The 18,685-nt window shown below is 52.8% G+C and overlaps 1 protein-coding gene and 1 long non-coding RNA gene across 3 annotated transcripts in view; one reads left to right on the forward strand and one right to left on the reverse strand.

Annotated features, from left to right (window-relative positions):
• The first annotated feature begins 782 nt into the window (after positions 1 to 782).
• ENO1 (enolase 1) lies at positions 783 to 15,039 on the forward strand. 2 transcript variants are annotated; one of them, XM_082390758.1, is made up of 12 exons: positions 783 to 940; positions 3,373 to 3,466; positions 5,948 to 6,043; positions 7,055 to 7,113; positions 9,163 to 9,232; positions 9,685 to 9,818; positions 10,204 to 10,426; positions 11,574 to 11,771; positions 12,381 to 12,582; positions 12,995 to 13,103; positions 13,353 to 13,411; positions 14,606 to 15,039. In XM_082390758.1, exons 2-12 carry the CDS (start codon positions 3,382 to 3,384, stop codon positions 14,673 to 14,675), a joined length of 1,305 nt encoding a protein of 434 aa, XP_082246884.1. In that variant the 5' UTR covers positions 783 to 940; positions 3,373 to 3,381; the 3' UTR covers positions 14,676 to 15,039. The 2 variants fall into 2 exon arrangements, with proteins under 2 accessions (XP_082246884.1, XP_082246883.1); XM_082390757.1 differs by lacking the exon at positions 7,055 to 7,113 and adding an exon at positions 7,442 to 7,500.
• Positions 15,040 to 17,034: 1,995 nt separating this feature from the next.
• Positions 17,035 to 18,685, reverse strand: part of LOC309628213 — a 31,806-nt gene continuing 30,155 nt past the window's right edge. The window contains exon 3 of the long non-coding RNA XR_014244247.1: positions 17,035 to 18,467. This is a non-coding gene — a long non-coding RNA (uncharacterized lncRNA). The remainder of the gene's footprint in view (positions 18,468 to 18,685) is intronic.

Genomic DNA, 18,685 nt, shown 5'->3' on the forward strand with positions numbered 1-18,685 from the left:
TGGGAAAGGGAGGTATAGAAGCTTACTTTCAAGATCCAACATTAACAAGAGCCGAAGAATGAACTAACCCTGGGCACGCACGTGGAGGAGTGCCTGGCACATAGGAAGCGCTGTAATTAAGGGAAAGCGAACATTCTTTCGGCTCTTGGCCTAATAACTCCTGTGTGACCGACGCAAGGACAAAGGGACCGGGTCACCTTGGCGGGAGGGCAGCCGGGCGCGCAGGGCGCAGGCGCGGGTGGGCACACGTGGCCGGGCTCGCGACCCCGCGGCCCGGGAGCGGGGTCCGGGCGCGCGGCCGCCAACGTCTCCAGGGCGCCGGGGTCTCCGGCACCGCGCTGAGGGGCGACGGGTGGGGCGGCCGGGAAGGGCGGGCCGCGAAGGTCGTCACCAGGGTCGTGGGCCGGACGTGCGGCGCCGGGGCGACGCGGCGTGCGTGCGGGACTCGGAGTACGTGACGGAGCCCCGAGCCCTCATGCCGGCCGCGCCGGCCGCGCCGCCCCGCCCCTCCCCCGAGGCCCCGGCGCCACAGACTCCGCTCAGCCGCGGGTCCCAGCGGCGGGCGGGAGCGAAGGGGGACGGGGGCTCGCCCGCATGCCGACATAGCCGCGGGGGAGTGGGGGCGCCCAGCCCGACCCCGCCCCAACTACCCGAGACGTCGCCCCCTCTTCCAGTTCCCGGCGCCCGCAGTCCCACCCCTCCCTCGGAGGCGAGGGCCCGAGTGACGGCGCGCTGGGCCAATGGCGAGGCAGCGCGGAGGCGGTGGGCTTGAGGGGCGGGAAGTGGGCGGGGTCCCCTCGAGCTCGGCAGGAAGTCCAGGCCGGCGGAGCGGAGACGAGCTCGCGGGACTTGGAACGTCCGGACATTGCGCGTTAACGCTCGCCCTCGGCGACCGCAGCACCCTCTGCTTCTCTCTCGTGCGGCGACCTCAGGCGGCCGGGTGAGGACTCAAGGAAGGGCTGCCGAGCAAGCGCCCGGGCAGGCGGCGCGTGGGTGCCCCGGGCCCGCGGGCGCTCCTGCCCCTCAGACGGCGTGCCCGGGGGTTCGGCGGGGAAGGGGCGGGTCGGCGCGCGCGAGCGGCCTCCCCGGGCCGGAGTCGCGGCCCGAGGCGGGGGCGCGGCGCCCGGTTTCTCCGGAGGCGAAGGTGCAGCTCAGCCTGTGATTACGAGTTACGGGGCCGCGTCACTGTCTCGGGAGGTTAGAGGTAGAACACGCGGTCACCAGGACAGCAGGCGGTGAGGGTGGAAGGTGTGGCGAGCGCTCCAGGCCTAACCCGCGTGCTCATTAAAGCCAGGCTCTTCCGAGAATGGAGAAAGGGGGCCGGAAAAGGAGAGAGGCCCGGGAAGCTGCAGGCCACCCCACCCCCGGCCCCGCGCCCCTGCCTCCCGCTGGTGGCCCTCGGCCTGGCGCCTGAGTGTCCAGCCCGTCCCTGCTCCGGAATGAGCAGGGACTGATCTGCCTTCAGAAGGCACTTGATCTGGAGGGGACTGCAGCAGAGCCGTGGGGTCATTGGAAGCCCTGCAGGCGACCTCGCTCAAGTCGGGCACGAGGCGCTCCCTGCTCCCCGGGGCTGGCCACCAACAGTCGGCCCCTGATCTGACATAGAAAGGATGTACTTTGAGAAAACTTCCTGTTCGCTGGTTCCTCGGCAATGTGGTCTTCCCCCTGGGCGGTGTGGGCAGCCGGCTGACCTGCTTCCGGGGCACACCTAGGCCCCGGCTGCCCGGTGTGCTCGTGCCGCCCCTGGTCCGGGCTTCAGTCCAGGCAGATAAAAGGCTGTGCAGGCTCCTAGTCAGACCCACCTTCCGCCCTGCCTGTGCTCCCTGCATTTTAATGACTTCGGAGAAAAGTTTTACTACCTAATTTCAAGATAAGTTGAATTTTATTTTCACATCGTGAAATCAGTCGACTGCCTTGTCTTATATCACTAAAATAAAACCAGAAATGAAATCTTATAACTGTATGATGAAGAAGTGTAATGAAGATGTGCTTAAAAGTGCATCTAAAATCTATGAGGTAAATCAGTGGTGGCCTGGGGATGCAGGGGGAGCAGTGACTGGAAATGGCCTCTGGGGACTTTTTTGGGGCGGTCAGTGTTACACGGGTATATGATTTGCCAAAACTCAAAGTTAACTAAAATTTTAAAACTTAAAAGATTTTAAACAAATTTGCCTTTTTGAGATTAAAAACTAGATACCTTTTTATTGGCTAATGAATAAAACTCCATTGTTACAAAGAAAAAACAAAGCCACAGAAGTGACTTCAGTATCTAATTTTGAAACTTAAAAAGATGCCATTTGCTGCTTCAGAACATTCCAGAGAAGATAATGGAGAGGAGCCCAGCTAGATAATGGCTTCCAAACACTGATTTGGTTCCTCTCCACTTCAGTCCTACAAGTTGTTCGATTCTGTTGTTCCTTGGAGAGCCTCTGGGAGAAAAAAGCAAGAAAGGGGCTTTCTTTGAGCTCTTGATATTTGTTCTCTGTGGCTGCAGACCACCCCCCTCCCCTTCTTTCTAAAGGTGTTTTCAAAGGAAAGCTCTTCCCTTGGCGTATCCTGATCCTGGTGCTCAAAGATAGAATCCTTTCTCTAGTTACAGATCACGACATTTCATAATTAAGTTTTTTAAGTGGGGTGAAATGCCCATTGAAAGCAACACTGACTAGATAATGTTATTTGTGTGCCCTGTCTTGCTGAAGGCCCAAGTACTGTGAGGTTTGAAAGGCTCAGAAATTGGCAAAGATCACAGCACATAGACCAAGGAGCTCATTTCTGGCCTCCAGACTCAGAATTTCTAACTGATTATCCAACATCGACCAATTGAGCCTTCTCCTGCTACCTCAGGTTTTACTTGATGAACTGTGTTCCCAACTTTTAATTCACTGTTCCACTACAAACCAGATTTTCCTCCTGGTCACCCCCCCCCCACCCTTTTTTTTTTTTTAAATCCTAGATGGGTTTGCTTGTGGCCTTCACGTCCCCTTGGTCCTGATTTGGTCCCTTTCCCATGGCCCCGCGCCTACCCTCGTTGGTAACTGATGACAGCCAGTTTCAGACTCTCTTCTTCAGACACTCTGCACGCCATCAACGTGTGAATCTTGCCCGTCAGCACGCGCACTGCCGGGCTTGCTTTGCCTGTAGGACAAGACCTGAACTACTAGGGCCTTGCAGAGCTGCCCCTACCTACTTTTTAGGAACAATTCCCAGTGCTCTCCAGCAGGCATTTTCTCCCACTCCAGTCAGCCTTCCTACATCCAGTTTTTAGTTTATGCAGACTCTTTCTAGTCTAGGGATCCTCAGAAGTGACCCCTTGCATAATGAGTCGAGGCTGCCTTATGGTTTATGGAAAATATGGACTGTGCTTCCCCACAGAAATTCACCATGTCTATCCTCAAGATCCACGCCAGAGAGATCTTCGACTCTCGTGGGAATCCCACTGTTGAGGTTGATCTCTACACCTCAAAAGGTATGGGCCGCCTTTGTTTCTATAGTCCCTAGCACCACACTCCATTTTTTAAAACTTCAAATGACAGAGCCTTAGGCAAGAAAACGTCTGTTGTGGTAAAAGCCCTTCTTTCTGGTCTGCACATGCTGGTCGGCTGTGGTTCCCCACTGGGGGCAGGTTGGGAGGGTTTTAAGGCAAGAGGTCCTTGTCTTGGTGCTTCTTGGTACATAGAGCAGAACACAGGTTGGCTGCTAGGTCAGTGAGGTGGGGAGGTAATGTGATAACCTTGTCCCTAAAAGGGCCTATCACTAGTTTGCTTCACAGCTTGCTGTGACCAAATACGTAGATGCGGCGTGATAGGATGGATCTTTCTTCCTTGAAAAGGAAAGAGATTAGGGGAGTACAAGGGTATATATAGCGCTCTTATCTCCGTTTCCAGAAATCACTCTTAGAGGATCCGGGACAGTTTTTACTTTGGGGTGTTGGAACATTCCAGAGGCTCATATTTTTACCTGGCTGTAAGTCCTCGTAGGAAGAATTTGCCCACGTGAGAAAAGAATAGAATGGGAACCCTTAAAAGCTCCCCCATTTTTCTTTTTTACTTTAAGAAACTGTAGTGCTTCCCTAGCCCTGCGTTACCTCCAGCAATGTCTCTGCTGTTTTCTAAATGGTTGAAGCTGGAAAAGGAACTTCAGGCAGAATCACCCAGTGGTGCTGAGCACAGGCCTGCCAGTCAGAGCTGAGTCATGGTCTGAATCACAGGCCTGGCTGTGGAAGCCTTCCCTTCCTGTCCTCCCTTCCCCCTTGCCCAGAAAATGAAGGCCCCTCGAGTCGAGATTCACTGGGCAGGAGTCTGCCTTTGGTTACTGTCGGGGTGCCCTCAGAACACGATTGCTTCTGGGCATGTGCCTTGTGGCAAATGCCGTGTGTTCTCAGAAGATGGTGAGAATTTCCTTTCAGCTTATGAAACTGGCACACTTAGTCAGAGAGTGGAACTTTCCACTTGGAAATTAATGGACTTTGAACAACGAAAAAAGACCCAGGACACTAGAAGATTGTTGGGAGGGGGAGTTTTCTTTGAAACTCTTTAAAATGACTAAAATTAATGTCTTTTGACATTTAAATGAATGGAACTTTCTCTTATGTGTCTTAATCCTTTCAAGAAAAGAAAAAAATAACAGGAAGTCATAAATTTGTTAAGAACGTTTCATCACTTCTTTCTTTCTTAGAATTTATTTTTTAGACCAGTTTTAGGTTCACAGCAAAATTGAGTGGAAGGTACAGAGCATTCCTGTCTACCCCCTGTCCCCACTATCACCGCCACCACCAGAGTGGTACCTTTGTTACAGTCGAACCTGCGTTGACACATCATCACCCAAAGTCCATAGTTGACATTAGGGTCACTCTTGCTTTCCTCATTTCTTCACCTGGTCCAGCGCCTGATGGATACAGAGAAAGCCAGGGCCTGTGCCGAGAAGAACGTGTGTCCTGCTGGTCGCACAGTCGGTGCGGTGGCACAGGCATGCAACCAAGTATGACTGCGATACTTGGTTGGGTTTTTCCTCTTAGTTCATTTCCCTTCACATCTCCCGCATACCTCAGATGGGGAAATCCCTAACGGTTTCAAGGAGATTCAAGAGGCTGCCCACACTTCCTGCTCCCCTAACCCTTCTGCCCTGTGTAACCGATTTCTGCAGTACCTTTCTTGGCACTGTCTGTCCTTCTTCAAGAAGCTTTGCCGTTTTTCTGCTCCACAGTCTAGGCTTAACCAGGCAGCTGGTTTCTATGTCTGCAGGATTGTGCAGTGCATGCTTGATCGGGTCCTAGTGTTACTGTGCTTATTCCTCTTCTCTTCCAGTCTGTCCTGTTTTCTGGTTTCCTGTTATGCAGAGAACCCCCAAATAGCATTTATTGCTCCCTAAGCTGAGGCAGGTGAGCTGTAGAGCTACCTCTTGAGCCAGCGCTTTCAAGGCTGGAAAGCTAGCAGCCTCATCTCACTGGCCTGAGGGAAGCTTGGCCACGGTGCTCTACAGCTGGACTGTCTAAAATAGCCCAGTGTTTTCGTGGGTTACTAGCTGCTAGACAAGCTTCAATCCCGTAGGTGGCTTGCATTGTATTTTAGGCCGCGCTGCTGGGGGTGGTCCACGGCCCAGCTCCGGGGCCCCAGTGGGGAGCTTTGAGAGGTGTGGGCTCAGACCTCCCATTTGTTTTGGAATCTGCACTTTAACCCACAGGTGATACATGTGCACGTTAAAATCTGAGAAGCTCTGCTCTAGACCTTTTTCTTTAGAGAAGCTCGTCAGCTGTGCTGTAGTGTCTGCCGTGCAGAACCCTAACAGCATGAAAGGCGGGAGGAGCAGCCCGGCTGAGTCTTGCCGTCGTTGGGAGGAAGTAACCCTTCCTAAGGGCAGCTGCCCTCTGTGAGCGGGGAGGGACTTGGGCGAGGGCGGGAGCTGTTTCTTAGTCGTTAACTGTTTTTCGCCCTCCTCTCTCCACATCCAGGTCTCTTCAGAGCTGCTGTGCCCAGTGGCGCCTCAACTGGTATCTACGAGGCCCTGGAGCTCCGGGACAACGACAAGACGCGCTACATGGGCAAAGGTAAGCGCCGAGCCCAGGCCGGCCCCCGGCAGCCACAGCCTGCCTCCTGCTCCCCACGGCTTGCGTTTGAGGGTAGCAGGCCTCTGATTCGGCCCAGAGTGTGGGCGCCGCACGTGGAGGAGCTGGGAGAGCTGGCTGATTGGTTCCAGCATCCCTGACCCTTGCGCTCAGGGCAGGCATTTTAACACTTACTTCTACTGCGGTTTGTCTCCAATCTGTGAAGAACTCCTGGTTGGGTCAGAGGATGTGGGAGAAGAAGAAGACAAGTTATCTAGTACTAAGGAGCAGCCTCCCATCCTCCAGGAGGGCTCTGAGGGCCTTCCGGGCCATCAGGCCTCTTCAGGGTCTAGTCGTGGAGGAGAAGAGCTCCCGAAGGCCTGGCTGATGGCTCACCATTGATGGCCTGTCGTTGTCTTTCGGTCTCTGGCAGAGCCAGCCTCCGCTGGGCTGTATGCACACGGGCTGGGTACTGTGTTGGCAGTGTTCACCTTTCTGTAGATAGAACCTGTGTGCCCAAACTACAGAAAAGCAGATAGGGCTAGACTGGGCATTCTCAACGGGGACGGGAATTGGTTCTGGAGAGGAAGCAAAAGCATATCATGACAGTTCATGGTTTGTGGTCTTCCGAAGGGCCACACGTGTAGACAGGTGGAGGGCACGTGTACTGCCAACTCTCCAGGGAGGGCGATGAGGAAAGAGTCCAAAAATGCCGCAGGGGAGGAGGCGAGGGCGAGGTGGGGCTGGGGGCGCTGGGCCAGGGTCGCAGCGCCCCACTGGAGGGAGGCAGCTTGTGCAGAGAGCTCTCCCCAGGGGCCTTGCTGGCGGCCCAGGCCTACGTGCCTACAGCGGCAGGGCAGTGCTGTGCCCTGGCTGTAATGAGGACAGATGCACGGTCCCTGCAGCGTTCTCCCTGTCTTCCTGTTTCCTCTCTTTCTCTCACTCAGCCTCCTGCACAGCCTGTTCTCTTCTCAGTCTTTCTTTTTTCCTTCTCTGCCCATCTCTACTGGTCAGGTGTCTCCAGACCCATTAAGTATATTAACGAGTTCCTGGCACCAGCCCTGTGCACACAGGTAACACATACATTGGGCGTCCTTTAGTCTCGGCAGCTGGCCTGTCCAGTGCATGGTCTTGCCAACTAACCTCCCTTCAGACATTCTGGATGGTTGCTCTGTGTGCGGCTCTAACCCTTGGGGGTCCTAGGTAAGAGCACTCAGACTGGGCCAGAAAGCCCTCCGATTCCGGGGGGGAGAGGGCGATGGGGATTTGAAGGAGGTCCCATTGAAGGTCTTTGGTGGGCTCTGAATATCTGGGTTAACGTGGTGAGTGGTTCTCTCCAGCAATGCTGCTCAAGCCTGTCTTTCATTAATGTCGGTAATTTGATTTGATTATTCCTTCCAGGTGTCTCAAAGGCTGTTGAGCACATCAATAAAACTATTGCGCCTGCCCTGGTTAGCAAGGTAGGACCTGCCTCCTGATAACTAATGTATATTAATGCTATCAAAGCGCCTCCCAGGCCAGCCCAGGAGGCTTTCCTGTTCATGGAAGAGCTTATTCTGAGAGCTAAAGAAGCCAGTTGGATTCCCTGTCGTGCATGCGAATAACTTCGCCTTTCCTAACCCACCCTCTGCCTGTCCACGTGTCCATGGCTAACAGCGCATGGAATTGGATCCGAGGGACGGGAAGCTCTTAGAGCCTTGATGTTTCCCCACAGCCATCTTGACCTTCGGGGAGTTAAGATCCAGATTTTAAGAGCAGCTCTCAGGGGCGTTAAATGTAGTATCCGTGGCGACTGACCCATTTTTCATGAACTGTGGAATTATTTACTGTGTTTTTAAACAGCAGAACTCCCGTTATATAAAATCCTACTTGAAACCTCAATGTGTCAAACAGATCAAAGTGGAGCTGCTGTAGCTGAAGTGGGTCTGGGGCTTGGTCTCGTTTATCCTCCCTCCAGCCCCACTCTCCGTAACTATGGCCCTTTCTCGGGTCCAAACCCAGCCTCGGCCTGTGTGTCCTCCTTGGTATGGCCCCTCTCCCGGCTCCACCCTGTACGCCGGGGGCAAGCGGCCCCTCTGCTGATCCTCTCCCCAGCTTGCCTGCTGTGGCCTGGCCCACGTGGCTGTCTGTAATGGGTCCCCAGGCGGAGGTTTTCAGCACTGCCTTGCCACGCACACCTTCCGGCCCAGCCTCCTGGGGCCCTCCACACACCGCTGTTCTTTGTGCCTCTGTGCCCTCACCTGGCCTGACTGACAGTGAGCAGGGCTTTCCTGGACATTTTTCTTTACTTGGGGGAGACAAACTTCAGTCTAACTCTTGGTGAGGGTTGGCCTCAAGCCATCTGCTGGGGTGGCTTCTAACTTTACCCAAAGATGCCTTGTCACGAAAGCAAAAGATGCCGTATTGTTAACATGGCATGATGGACTTACAGATTCTGGTTTTCTTTCATATTTTAGCTTTTATATAAGAAACGTTATAAATAACATGCTGGTATCATTCACTTATGGAGTTTTTAAAGTAATGCCGACTTTTATTACATTACTTTGAGCCAGTTTTTAAGACACCAGTTTTATTTATACTCTCACCAAAAATAGTCATTTTCATCAGTCGTCAAACATTTTGCTAAATGATTGTGGACTACGTACAAAACTCGTATCTTCCATCAGATGATGGAGTTTGCTGTCACTGAGGGCAGCCGAGTGACGGCAGAAACTGACTTTGATGGTAAAGAACAATGAATTCTGTTATTTGCTGCCCCAAAAGTCACACTGCTTTGGAGTAATTCCTTCTTTAGCATGAAGCAGACAGTTCTGCCTCATGTGTAACGTGACCTCGGACTCCCTCAGTAGACTCCCCTTTATGACATGAGGACCATGCATTGTCGGATCCCTCGTGCTTGGAGAAATGCCTGATGCTCTTAAAGCAAGTGAAGGGCATTGTTCTGTCTCCCCATTTTCTCTTGGCATTCCCCCTTTTTTTGCCTGCCAAACACATGGATAACATAGAATTGATCTGGGCTTTGCACGGTTCCAAGGGTTGATGGCTCTGTGACAGGAGGGCACAGGGCATGCAGGTAGAGGCACCACTCCCTCCCAAGCAGCTTATCCTCCCTCTCCCTGTAGAAACTGAACGTCGTGGAGCAGGAGAAGATCGACAAGCTGATGATAGAGATGGATGGCACAGAAAATAAATGTGAGTGGCCTGAGGTGGGGTCTTTGCCAGGAAGATTGTGGCTTCTCCTGAAGACCCTTGAAGTCCTTTGGGGAGAGGTCGTGTCGTCCCTAACGATGAATTACGTAACTGTCTGCGGTCCTCCCCTAACTCTAAAAAATCACATTTTTAAATATCAGGAGCATAGCTAGCTGACAGCAGCAGGCATGTAGGGTTACTCAGAAGAGGCTCGTGCTTTATATAATCGAGCAATTTGTGGAATTTTCCAGAGTCCCATGGACCAAAGAAAGGGCTTTCTCTTTGGGGGGAAAAGCAGCCTACGTGGAAGGCTATTGCATTTCTGGTGTGAATATGCAAAGGAGATAGAAAGGAAAAGGTTCCGAATACAATCCAGGGTGCACACAGTAGCGCAGGCGGGGAGGCGGGAAGGCTGGTGAGTAAGAAATCCCTTAACATAACCTGTTCTGTTCTAGCCAAGTTTGGTGCGAACGCCATCCTGGGCGTGTCCCTGGCTGTGTGCAAGGCTGGCGCCGTTGAGAAGGGGGTGCCCCTGTACCGCCACATTGCCGACTTGGCTGGCAATGCCGAGGTCATCCTGCCAGTTCCGGTGAGTGGCGAGCGTTCGCTTTCTCATGGGGTCCCGAGACCTCCCGCCGCTCGACCTCATACACGGGTGACTCTCCAGCACACGGGTAGAGCAGGCTCTGGGGGTCTCGGCTGCAAATAACTCCGCCGCCACCAGCTAAGAGTGACCTTGAGCAGGTGACTCGGCCCCCCTGCACCCATCTCCTTAATTGTCGATGGGAGATGAAAATTGTACCTGCCTTGTCGGGTTGTGTGCACTTGTGGTGGTAGTGACCGCGGTGCAGAGAGACCTGGTGGCTTCAGAGCCGCACGGGCCCCACGTGGGAGCCGTGCACCTGGGCATCGGGGGGCTGCTGAGGGGCGCGACCCCCCCGGGCCTGGAGCTGTACTTGTCTCTCTCCCCACAGGCTTTCAACGTCATCAACGGGGGCTCTCACGCTGGCAACAAGCTGGCCATGCAGGAGTTCATGATCCTCCCCATTGGGGCCGAAAACTTCCGGGAGGCCATGCGCATCGGAGCGGAGGTGTACCACAACCTGAAGAATGTGATCAAGGAGAAATACGGGAAAGACGCCACCAATGTGGGAGACGAAGGCGGGTTTGCTCCCAACATCCTGGAGAACAAAGAAGGTAGAGGCTCCGGAGGAAGCCCCTGGATTTCTGAGCACCGCCCCCAGCGTCTGCGAGCCTTCCACGCCTGCCCTCAGGGGCGCTGCTCTTTCCACCTTTCGTTCATTAAGTAGCAAAATGCAGAACCCTGCAGATGTGGGAGCTAGCGCTTCATTTAAAAAAAAAAAAAAAAAAATCACGAGAAATTTTCTTATTAATTCGACCTCTGAACGGCCTGATGATTTGCTTAAACTGGGCTGTCGGTGGGCTAGGGAGGCGGTTCGTTTTCTTGCTGTCGTCCTTGCTCCCCCAGCGATGGCAAAGGTTTGCAACCTGCTCCGTGTTCAAGGATGCTGGCTGCGATGAGGACTGCTGTCAGTAACCGTTTCGGGTCATCCAGTCGCCCTAATGCTGCACAGGCTTTATTTAGCTTTGAATCCTTAGGCACAGGATTAAATGTGAGAGTTGAGTAGAGAATACAGAAGTCTTAGGAAAAGAATTCACGGATGAATTTTTTGTTTTAGAAGAAAAAGTAGGGTTCCAAGCATATTTCATTGCCTTCAAGGATGGCTAGTGAAAGAAAATGTCCATCCTGCTCTTTGGGTCAGTCATACGAAATTGCTGATGTTCGGCTATTTTAACCTATAAAAAGTGGCCCTTCACGCAGTTTGAATCTTGGGGATCTTTGTTGTGGAACAGGGGCCGGTGTCTGTCAGTTTCCCGACCAGCAGCGCTGCTGAGCGAGGCCGACCCTGAGCCTGGGCCGGACAGCAGAGCAGGGGCGGGGGCCTCGCTGTGCGGGCCCCCTGTCCACTGGGCTCCCTCTTGGATCTCAGCCTTGGCTCTATTTAAAGCTAGTTCTGCGGGACAGCTGGTCTCAGCTGGTCACTGTATCTTGGCCGGCACAGCTGTTCTTTGGTGCTAAATTTGGGAGCATTTGTCAGTGAAAAAGCCTCTTAGGGTCCATTTCCAACTTGGCCATGCACTAGTGCCCCTGACCAATGGTTTCTTGCCCCAGAGCAGAAAAGAGTAACTGGAATCTTTGAAACTGGTGCTTGGGGCCAGAGCATCTCTTCCTCTTCCGGTACGATTCCCATTTGGCAGAGTTAAAGGGGAATTTTGTCTCCATCCTCCTGGTTTCCAGACTCTCACCGCCATCTCTTTCCAGCCCTGGAGCTGCTGAAGAACGCCATCGGGAAGGCCGGCTACACCGATAAGGTCGTCATCGGCATGGATGTGGCTGCCTCTGAGTTCTTCCGGTCGGGCAAGTACGACCTGGACTTCAAGTCCCCCGATGACCCCAGCAGGTACATCACAGCCGACGAGCTGGCCAGCCTGTACAAGTCCTTCATCAGGGACCACCCAGGTGAGTGCTCCCGGGCGGCTGCAGGTGTGCGAGTGGCTGGAGCCTTCACTGGGGTGCTTGGTGCTGCAGAGCGGGCAGCCGGCCAGCCGCGGTGCGGTGTGATCGCCTCCTGAGCAAACGTGGTCCCGGCTCCACTGACAGGAAAGGAGCCTTGAGAGCCAGGACCACTGGGTGCTCCTAGGCTCTGCGTCACCTGATGCACACGGGAGAGGGGACACACAGGCACAGAGTGGGTTAGAACTTGCCCAGGGGCACACAGCAAATGGTGGAGCAGGTGTTCAGACCGGGAGGCGTCTCTAAGTCCCTGCGTTTAACGTTAAGTAACTTGGTGGAAGCGGAGCCAGGACCCGAAGCCCGGTCTTCACCCCTCTGGGTCCACAGCTCTGTTTTTGCTCTCAGTGGCGCTTAACTCAAACCACCCTGGGCAGGAAGTTTCCCACTTAACAACTGTGGGGTTGCGGGATCGCAGGTGACTGCAGTCCTGGTCCCAGGAGGGGGTTGGGAGGCCAGGTGAGGCGGGAAGGAGGGCGGGAGGGGGCTCTGGGGTGCTGCAGGTCAGCAGCCTGGGAGGCCACGCTGATGGAACACGCTCTGCCCTGCTCTGCTCAGTGGTGTCCATCGAGGACCCCTTCGACCAGGATGACTGGGAAGCTTGGCAGAAGTTCACTGCCAGCGCGGGAATCCAGGTGGTGGGGGATGACCTCACCGTGACCAACCCCAAGCGGATTTCCAAGGCTGTGAGCGAGAAATCGTGCAACTGCCTCCTGCTCAAAGTGAACCAGATCGGCTCCGTGACCGAGTCCCTGCAGGCGTAAGTGCCCTTGCACGGAGGGAGGGGGCCCTCCTGACTGGAACTCCTGGTGGCGTTTAAAGTAAGCTTTGGCCCCTAGAGGATCGGGGCGTTGGGCAGTTGTGTTCTAATCCTGACCACTTGGTGGCCCTACACTCCTGATTTAATATCACACGGAGAATGTTTGTCAGGAGACACACGTCTCTCTCCCTTGAGGAGTCTGAACCCAGTTTTTCAAACGTGACTAGAGAGCAGAGAAAGGTCCTCGGGCCCTTCAGAGGAGGGCGAGGGTTACCCTCTTCCCCAGCAGTTGGGAGCTCAGGGCTGCCCCGGGCCCCCCACCGGGAGTGATGGGTCATGGCCTCAGGAGGCCAGAAGGGGCCACAGTGCCCAGACAGTGGACCCATGCCATCTGGTTGTCCCTGGCTTCTAGGTGCAAGCTGGCCCAGTCCAATGGGTGGGGCGTCATGGTGTCACATCGCTCCGGGGAGACTGAAGACACCTTCATCGCCGACCTGGTGGTGGGACTGTGCACCGGGCAGGTAAAGAGCTCCCTGGGGTGAAGGGTGCTCCCTGCTTCTCTCTCTGACCTCTACTTCCTGAGCACAGACTGGGGGAGCAGGGGGGAGAATGGGGTCCTGGGTGCCTCTTTTATCCCCTCCTTCCTAGGGCCTGGGATCCTCTTTAAGAAATTGCTGGCTCTCTGCCGTGGCACCCTCCCCTTGCCCAAAATGCCCATGAAGATTCAGCGTCCACTGTAAGCAACTGTGGCCTTTCTTTCTTCCTTCCAGATCAAGACTGGTGCACCGTGCCGATCTGAGCGCTTGGCCAAGTACAATCAGATCCTCAGGTAAAGCGGCTGCCTTCGCTGCCTGTGTGGGCTTGCTTGGTCTCCAGGAGGAGCCCCTGGCCCTGTGGGGCTGGTACGAGGGTGGGGCAGGGGCCCTGGCCCGATATGTTAGGTTGGGACGGGTCAGGTGCCTGGCAGCGTTGGCCCAGAGCGGGGCCTGCTCCACACGATGCTGCCATCTTCTGGTGGGAGAGGGAACTGGCTCCCCTTTAGACAACTGATGCTCTCATTTTACACCCTTGTTTTGTGGACAAAGATACCAGAGCTCAGAGAGAGGAAGAAAAATTGCCAAAGGGCAAACAGCAGGGTTTCCACTCTTCAGCGCCTTCTGACGTTCTGGTCCCTCCCCTTTTTTGTCTCAGTGTGTCCTTGGGAAGCACCTATAAACACAGGGAGATCTGCCCTTTTGTTATTTTATTACAGTCTTGAAGGGAAAAGGACCGTCCATTTTATAAGTCCTCCCACATTACCCCGTCTTTGAAACTTTATCCTGGAAAATTTCAAGCCTATAAAAAAATCAGTGAACAGTAGATTGTACTCCCTTCCCCATTATCCGGATACACCAGCTGTCTGTATTCCTCCATGTTTTGTCTCTTTACACCCTTTTTTCATGGAGAATTTTAAAGCAAATTCAGGCATCTTATGATTTCACTTGTATATATTTCTTTCAGATAAGGACTTATTTTTGTTTTTTAACATAACCACTCTACAGTGATGATGCCGACGATTAGTGGTAACATCAGTACCCTTTTTTTTTTTTTGATATCAGGATCCAAACAGAGTTCACACTAATGAGTGCCCCCTCCTTATTTCCCTGTGCCATTTGTTGCAGAAACTGGGTTATCCTTTCATTGAAAAAACATTTTTTTAAATATTCTAAGAAATAGTCCTACCATATCTTCTTCTTTGTCCTTCAGAAACACTGGGGGGAAGAGAAGGAAGGCGAAGGGGCAGCCGGTGGACAGCTTGTTGCGTGAATTGGGTGGACGGAGAGAGCCGAATGCTCTTCTATTCCTGGCATCTCCAAGAAGCTCATGTTTAGGGGAATAGTTAGACAGACTGGGCGATGGTTGGGTCCCCAACTTCCTGGCAGGAAATGTGTCTTTGACCACTTCTCTGGGTGGGAAAACTTACTGCATTGAGGTGTGACTTCTCTCTTTCTCTCCCCGTCTCTCTATCTTTCTGCTTCCTAAGAATTGAAGAGGAACTGGGCAGCAAGGCCAAGTTTGCCGGCAGGAACTTCAGAAACCCCCTCGCTAAGTAAGCTGTGTGCGGGTGAGCCCTGCGGTCACTCGTCGGCTAATTAGACCTGCTCCTGATGTCACCTGGGCAGCTCGAGGCCCCCGCCGATGCTCTGAGGGGCCTCTGATAGTTAACTGCCCTCTCCCCTTCCTGTGACGTTCTCACTGCTTCCTTAGACCTGCTGCAGAAGCCGAGCTTGACCATCTGGAACCCTGCTGGAAACCCTAGCTCTCTAATTATATAATTGGCCCAAATCATTGTTTTTCTCACCTCGCTTCCACCAAGTGTCTGGAGCCATGTGTATCTGCATTGTCATCTCCGAGGCGTCCACAGGCAAGATCCCCGGTGGTTTTGTGTGCAAAATAAAAAGGCCTCAGTGACCCATAGGGATGCTCTGTGTGTGTATGAATTGGTCCGTCAGTCTGTCTGTCCTCGCGTCTTGAGTATTGATGGAGCACCTCTACAAGAGCTGAGGCTTTGTGTCATGACAGAAGGGGAAGAGGAGTTTGTGCAGGATGTCGCGTAAGCCCTGGGGAAGGGCCGGTTTGGGAAGAGGTGAGAGATGGGCAGCCCGTGCCCTTCCCCAGCAGCTCGGGCAGCGCCCAGAGGCCTGACTTGAGGATCAGACATGTTAATTTGGGAGAAAAGACAAATGCAGAGCTCTTGCAGATTACCTCAAGGACAGCAGCTTCTAGGTCACACCGTGAGTCCAAACCAGAGGGAAGCTGAGCGTCCTGGGCAGGCTGCGGGGCAGGTTCTCCATCCTTAGGGGAAACTGGTAAAAGAATGGTTAGGGGTAGCTCGGGGGCAGTAGGAGGGCGTCCAGAGGGTCTTGGAGAACCCTACTTAGATACATTCAAATTTAATTTGGGGACTTCCCTGATGGTCCCGTGGTTAAGACTCCACACCCCAAATGCAGGGGGCACGGGTTCGATCCCTGGTCGGGGAACTAAAATCCTGCATGCTGCACAGCATGGCCTAAAAAATTGAAAAAAAAAATTTTTTAATTTAATTTCTTTCCTCGTTTTCACTAACCTGATTTCAAGTCCTCAGAAGCTCCACGTGGCTGATGCCCACTGAGTTGGGTACCACGGGTGTGAAGCATTAGCGTTGCAGAAAGCACCATTCTGGAGAAATGACTAAGCACCAGTGAGACGTGAAATACTGTGGTTGCTCTGAATTGGGTTATAATATCTGGCGAGGCCCCCCAGTGGACATTGTTGTTATTGCTCATCTGTATCAGGGTTTAACCCAAGAAGCAGAACCAGTAGAAGGTACATATATTAAGGGATTTATCACAAGGAATTGGCTCCTGTGATTGTGGCTAACCTAATCCACAATCTATAGGGCAGCCAGTCAGAAGGGAGGGTGACCAGGACACTGGTGAAATTTCTCTTGGGTCAGCCCTGCTTTTAAGACCTTTCACCTGATTCAGGCCCACCTAGATCATCCAAGATCATTCCTTGTTCAAAGTCAACAGATAAGTGGTTTTAATTATGTCTGCAGAATAGCTTCACAGTAATACCTAGATTAGTATTTGACTAAACAGTAGGACTCGAGTCATGTCACAAAGCCACCACCCCTTTTGAACTTGGCAACCACACACATACGTCTTAAACCATAACTTAATCTCCAAATAATGACAAAACGCTTCTTCACCTAATGTGGTACAGCTCTCCTGTGTACAGCCAAAACCACTCGCCTGTCCCAGCTTTGTATGACTGGTTTCCATCTAAAAACTGACTCTGCAAGGAAGTGAGTCGAACTCAGCCTGACAGTCTCACTAGAATGTTTGTTCATCCAAACTTTAAAGCAGCAAGTTAGCATTAGTGTCTCTAAACTTGGTCTCATGTCAACATTTCCTGACACTTTTATTTTAAAACAATGGCAGTTAAACGCATTTTTCACTCTTGGGTTAAAGGGCAAGGAGCCCTTTCAGATCTGCTCCACCCGGAAGGAAGGCTGCTGGGGCCCCCCTGGCCCTGGGGACACTGAGCCCCTGGGGAGGATGGTTGACAGCTCTGACCCAGCAGAGACAAGCACGAAGCATGTTCCTGATGCGGATGGGCAGGAGTAGGCCAGGAGGAATTGCAGACCATTGGCCTCTTCCTGGAGGCCCTGTCTGAAGCAGGACAGGCAACGTTAATTCTGAGTTTCCAGAAAGCCACGCTTGGGCTTTAAGATGACCTATGATGTTAAACATTTCTCTGGATCACAACTGCAGGAACTTAAAGTGTTTTTAAAGTAAACATCTCTGGTAGTAGTCTCTGGACTTGCATTATGTGTTTTCTTTTTAAATTTTAACCTCATAATACAAATACTTTCCCGTGAAATATTTACTTTTCATCTGTGGTTGTCTTCCAACTTCCAGATTCCTGCAACATTAGAACAAAAATCAGCTGAAAAGTTGAAACAGTGTAGTTTGCAAACTTGGCCATACATTGGAATCACCTCGGAAGCCTTTAAGTCTCCCATTGCCCAGACCAAGTAGATCAGAACCTCAGAGTAGAAACCAAAGACTCCGTATTAAAAGTTTCCCAGCTGACTCCAATGTGCAGCTCAGCTTGAGAAGCACTAGAGTACAGGAGAGGGACTGCAGGATTGGTGATGACCAGGCAGGCCTAGAATGCCGGGCTTCCCCTGAAAACCCCCGGCCGCCCTGGTCATTTTATTTTTGTTGCACGCAGCTGAGGCCGGAAGATGGCGTCCGAAGGCAGTCACCTCGGGCCCCAGAGCTGCGAGCTGTGCCATCTGCCGGGAGGAAGCCCGGACAGGAGCCTGGCTCTTGACTACGAATTCTGTGTGCGGTCAGCTCTCCTCCCGGCAGTGGAGATCCTGCTCCCCACAGCAGCCCAAGCTCGTCCAGTGCAGTGGCTGAGAGCCCAGCAGGAGCTGGACCACGTAGGTTTGGGTTCTGGCCCTCCCGCTGAACAACTGAACAGATCTGTACCATGAGGCTAATACTCCAATAGTGCTACCTCATGGCTTATTACAGAGTATTATAGATGGTCACCTCAGCTTAGGCTCCCACCCAGCATAGAATGAATTAAACCATCAGGTGCTGATACACTTACCTAGGAAGAGGTACAGGGCATAGGGAAAGAGGAGGAAGGTCTTTAGAGCATATAAAGCACCTGTGGCCATGACTGAACAAAAAGGGACAGAGTCTGGAGTGGAAAGTTCACAGCAACCTGGGAGAAGTGTGGGGACCCACTGAACCAACCTCAGTGACGTATAATTAACATTCAGTAACAGGCACCCGTTTTAAGTATACAGTTTGATGTGTTTTCACATATACGCCTGGGTAACCAGCACCACCACCACAACGGACCGTTTCCAACACCCCCAAGAGTTCCTTGAGCCCCTTCCCGGCTAATCCCCACCCCCACCCCCCAAACGCAGGCAACCTAGTGTTGTTTTTTTTTTTAGTTCAAATGAGTTGTCAAAATCTAAAAAATAGATTCCTTGTAAAAAAAGAAATCTTGCCTGGTGGCGCAGTGGTTAAGAATCCGCCTGCCAATGCAGGGGACACGGGTTCGAGCCCTGGTCCGGGAAGATCCCACATGCCACAGAGCAACTAAGCCCGTGCGCCACAACTACTGAGCCTGTGCTCTAGAGCCCGCGAACCAAAACTACTGAGCCCACGTGCCACAACTACTGAAGCCCACTCGCCTAGAGCCCATGCTCTGCAACAAGAGAAGCCACCGCAATGAGAAGCCTGCGCACCGCAATGAAGAGTGGCCCCTGCTCGCCGCAGCTAGAGAAAGCCTGTGTGCAACTATGAAGACCCAACACAGCCAAACATAAATAAATACTTTTTTTTTTTTTTTTTAATTTATTTATTTATTTATTTATTTTTGGCTGTGTTGGGTCTTCGTTGCTGCATGCGGGCTTTCTCTAGTTGCGGCGAGTGGGGGCTACTCTTCCTTGCAGTGCGCGGGCTTCTCATTGCAGTGGCTTCTCTTGTTGTGGAGCACGGGCTCTAGGCACACGGGCTTCAGTAGTTGTGGCACGCGGGCTCAGTAGTTGTGG

The sequence above is a fragment of the Balaenoptera borealis genome (assembly GCF_965194805.1).
Source record: "Balaenoptera borealis genome assembly, chromosome: 1".
Classification (NCBI taxonomy): Eukaryota; Metazoa; Chordata; class Mammalia; order Artiodactyla; family Balaenopteridae; genus Balaenoptera; species Balaenoptera borealis.

Bases quoted from the DNA above. Each gene is read 5' to 3' on its own strand.
- ENO1 (XM_082390758.1), top strand. From the start codon at position 3,382: ATGTCTATCCTCAAGATCCACGCCAGAGAGATCTTCGACTCTCGTGGG. The intron at 3,467-5,947 runs GTATGGGCCGCC...CTCCACATCCAG, and splicing joins TGATCTCTACACCTCAAAAG to GTCTCTTCAGAGCTGCTGTG. The intron at 9,819-10,203 runs GTGAGTGGCGAG...CTCTCCCCACAG, and splicing joins AGGTCATCCTGCCAGTTCCG to GCTTTCAACGTCATCAACGG.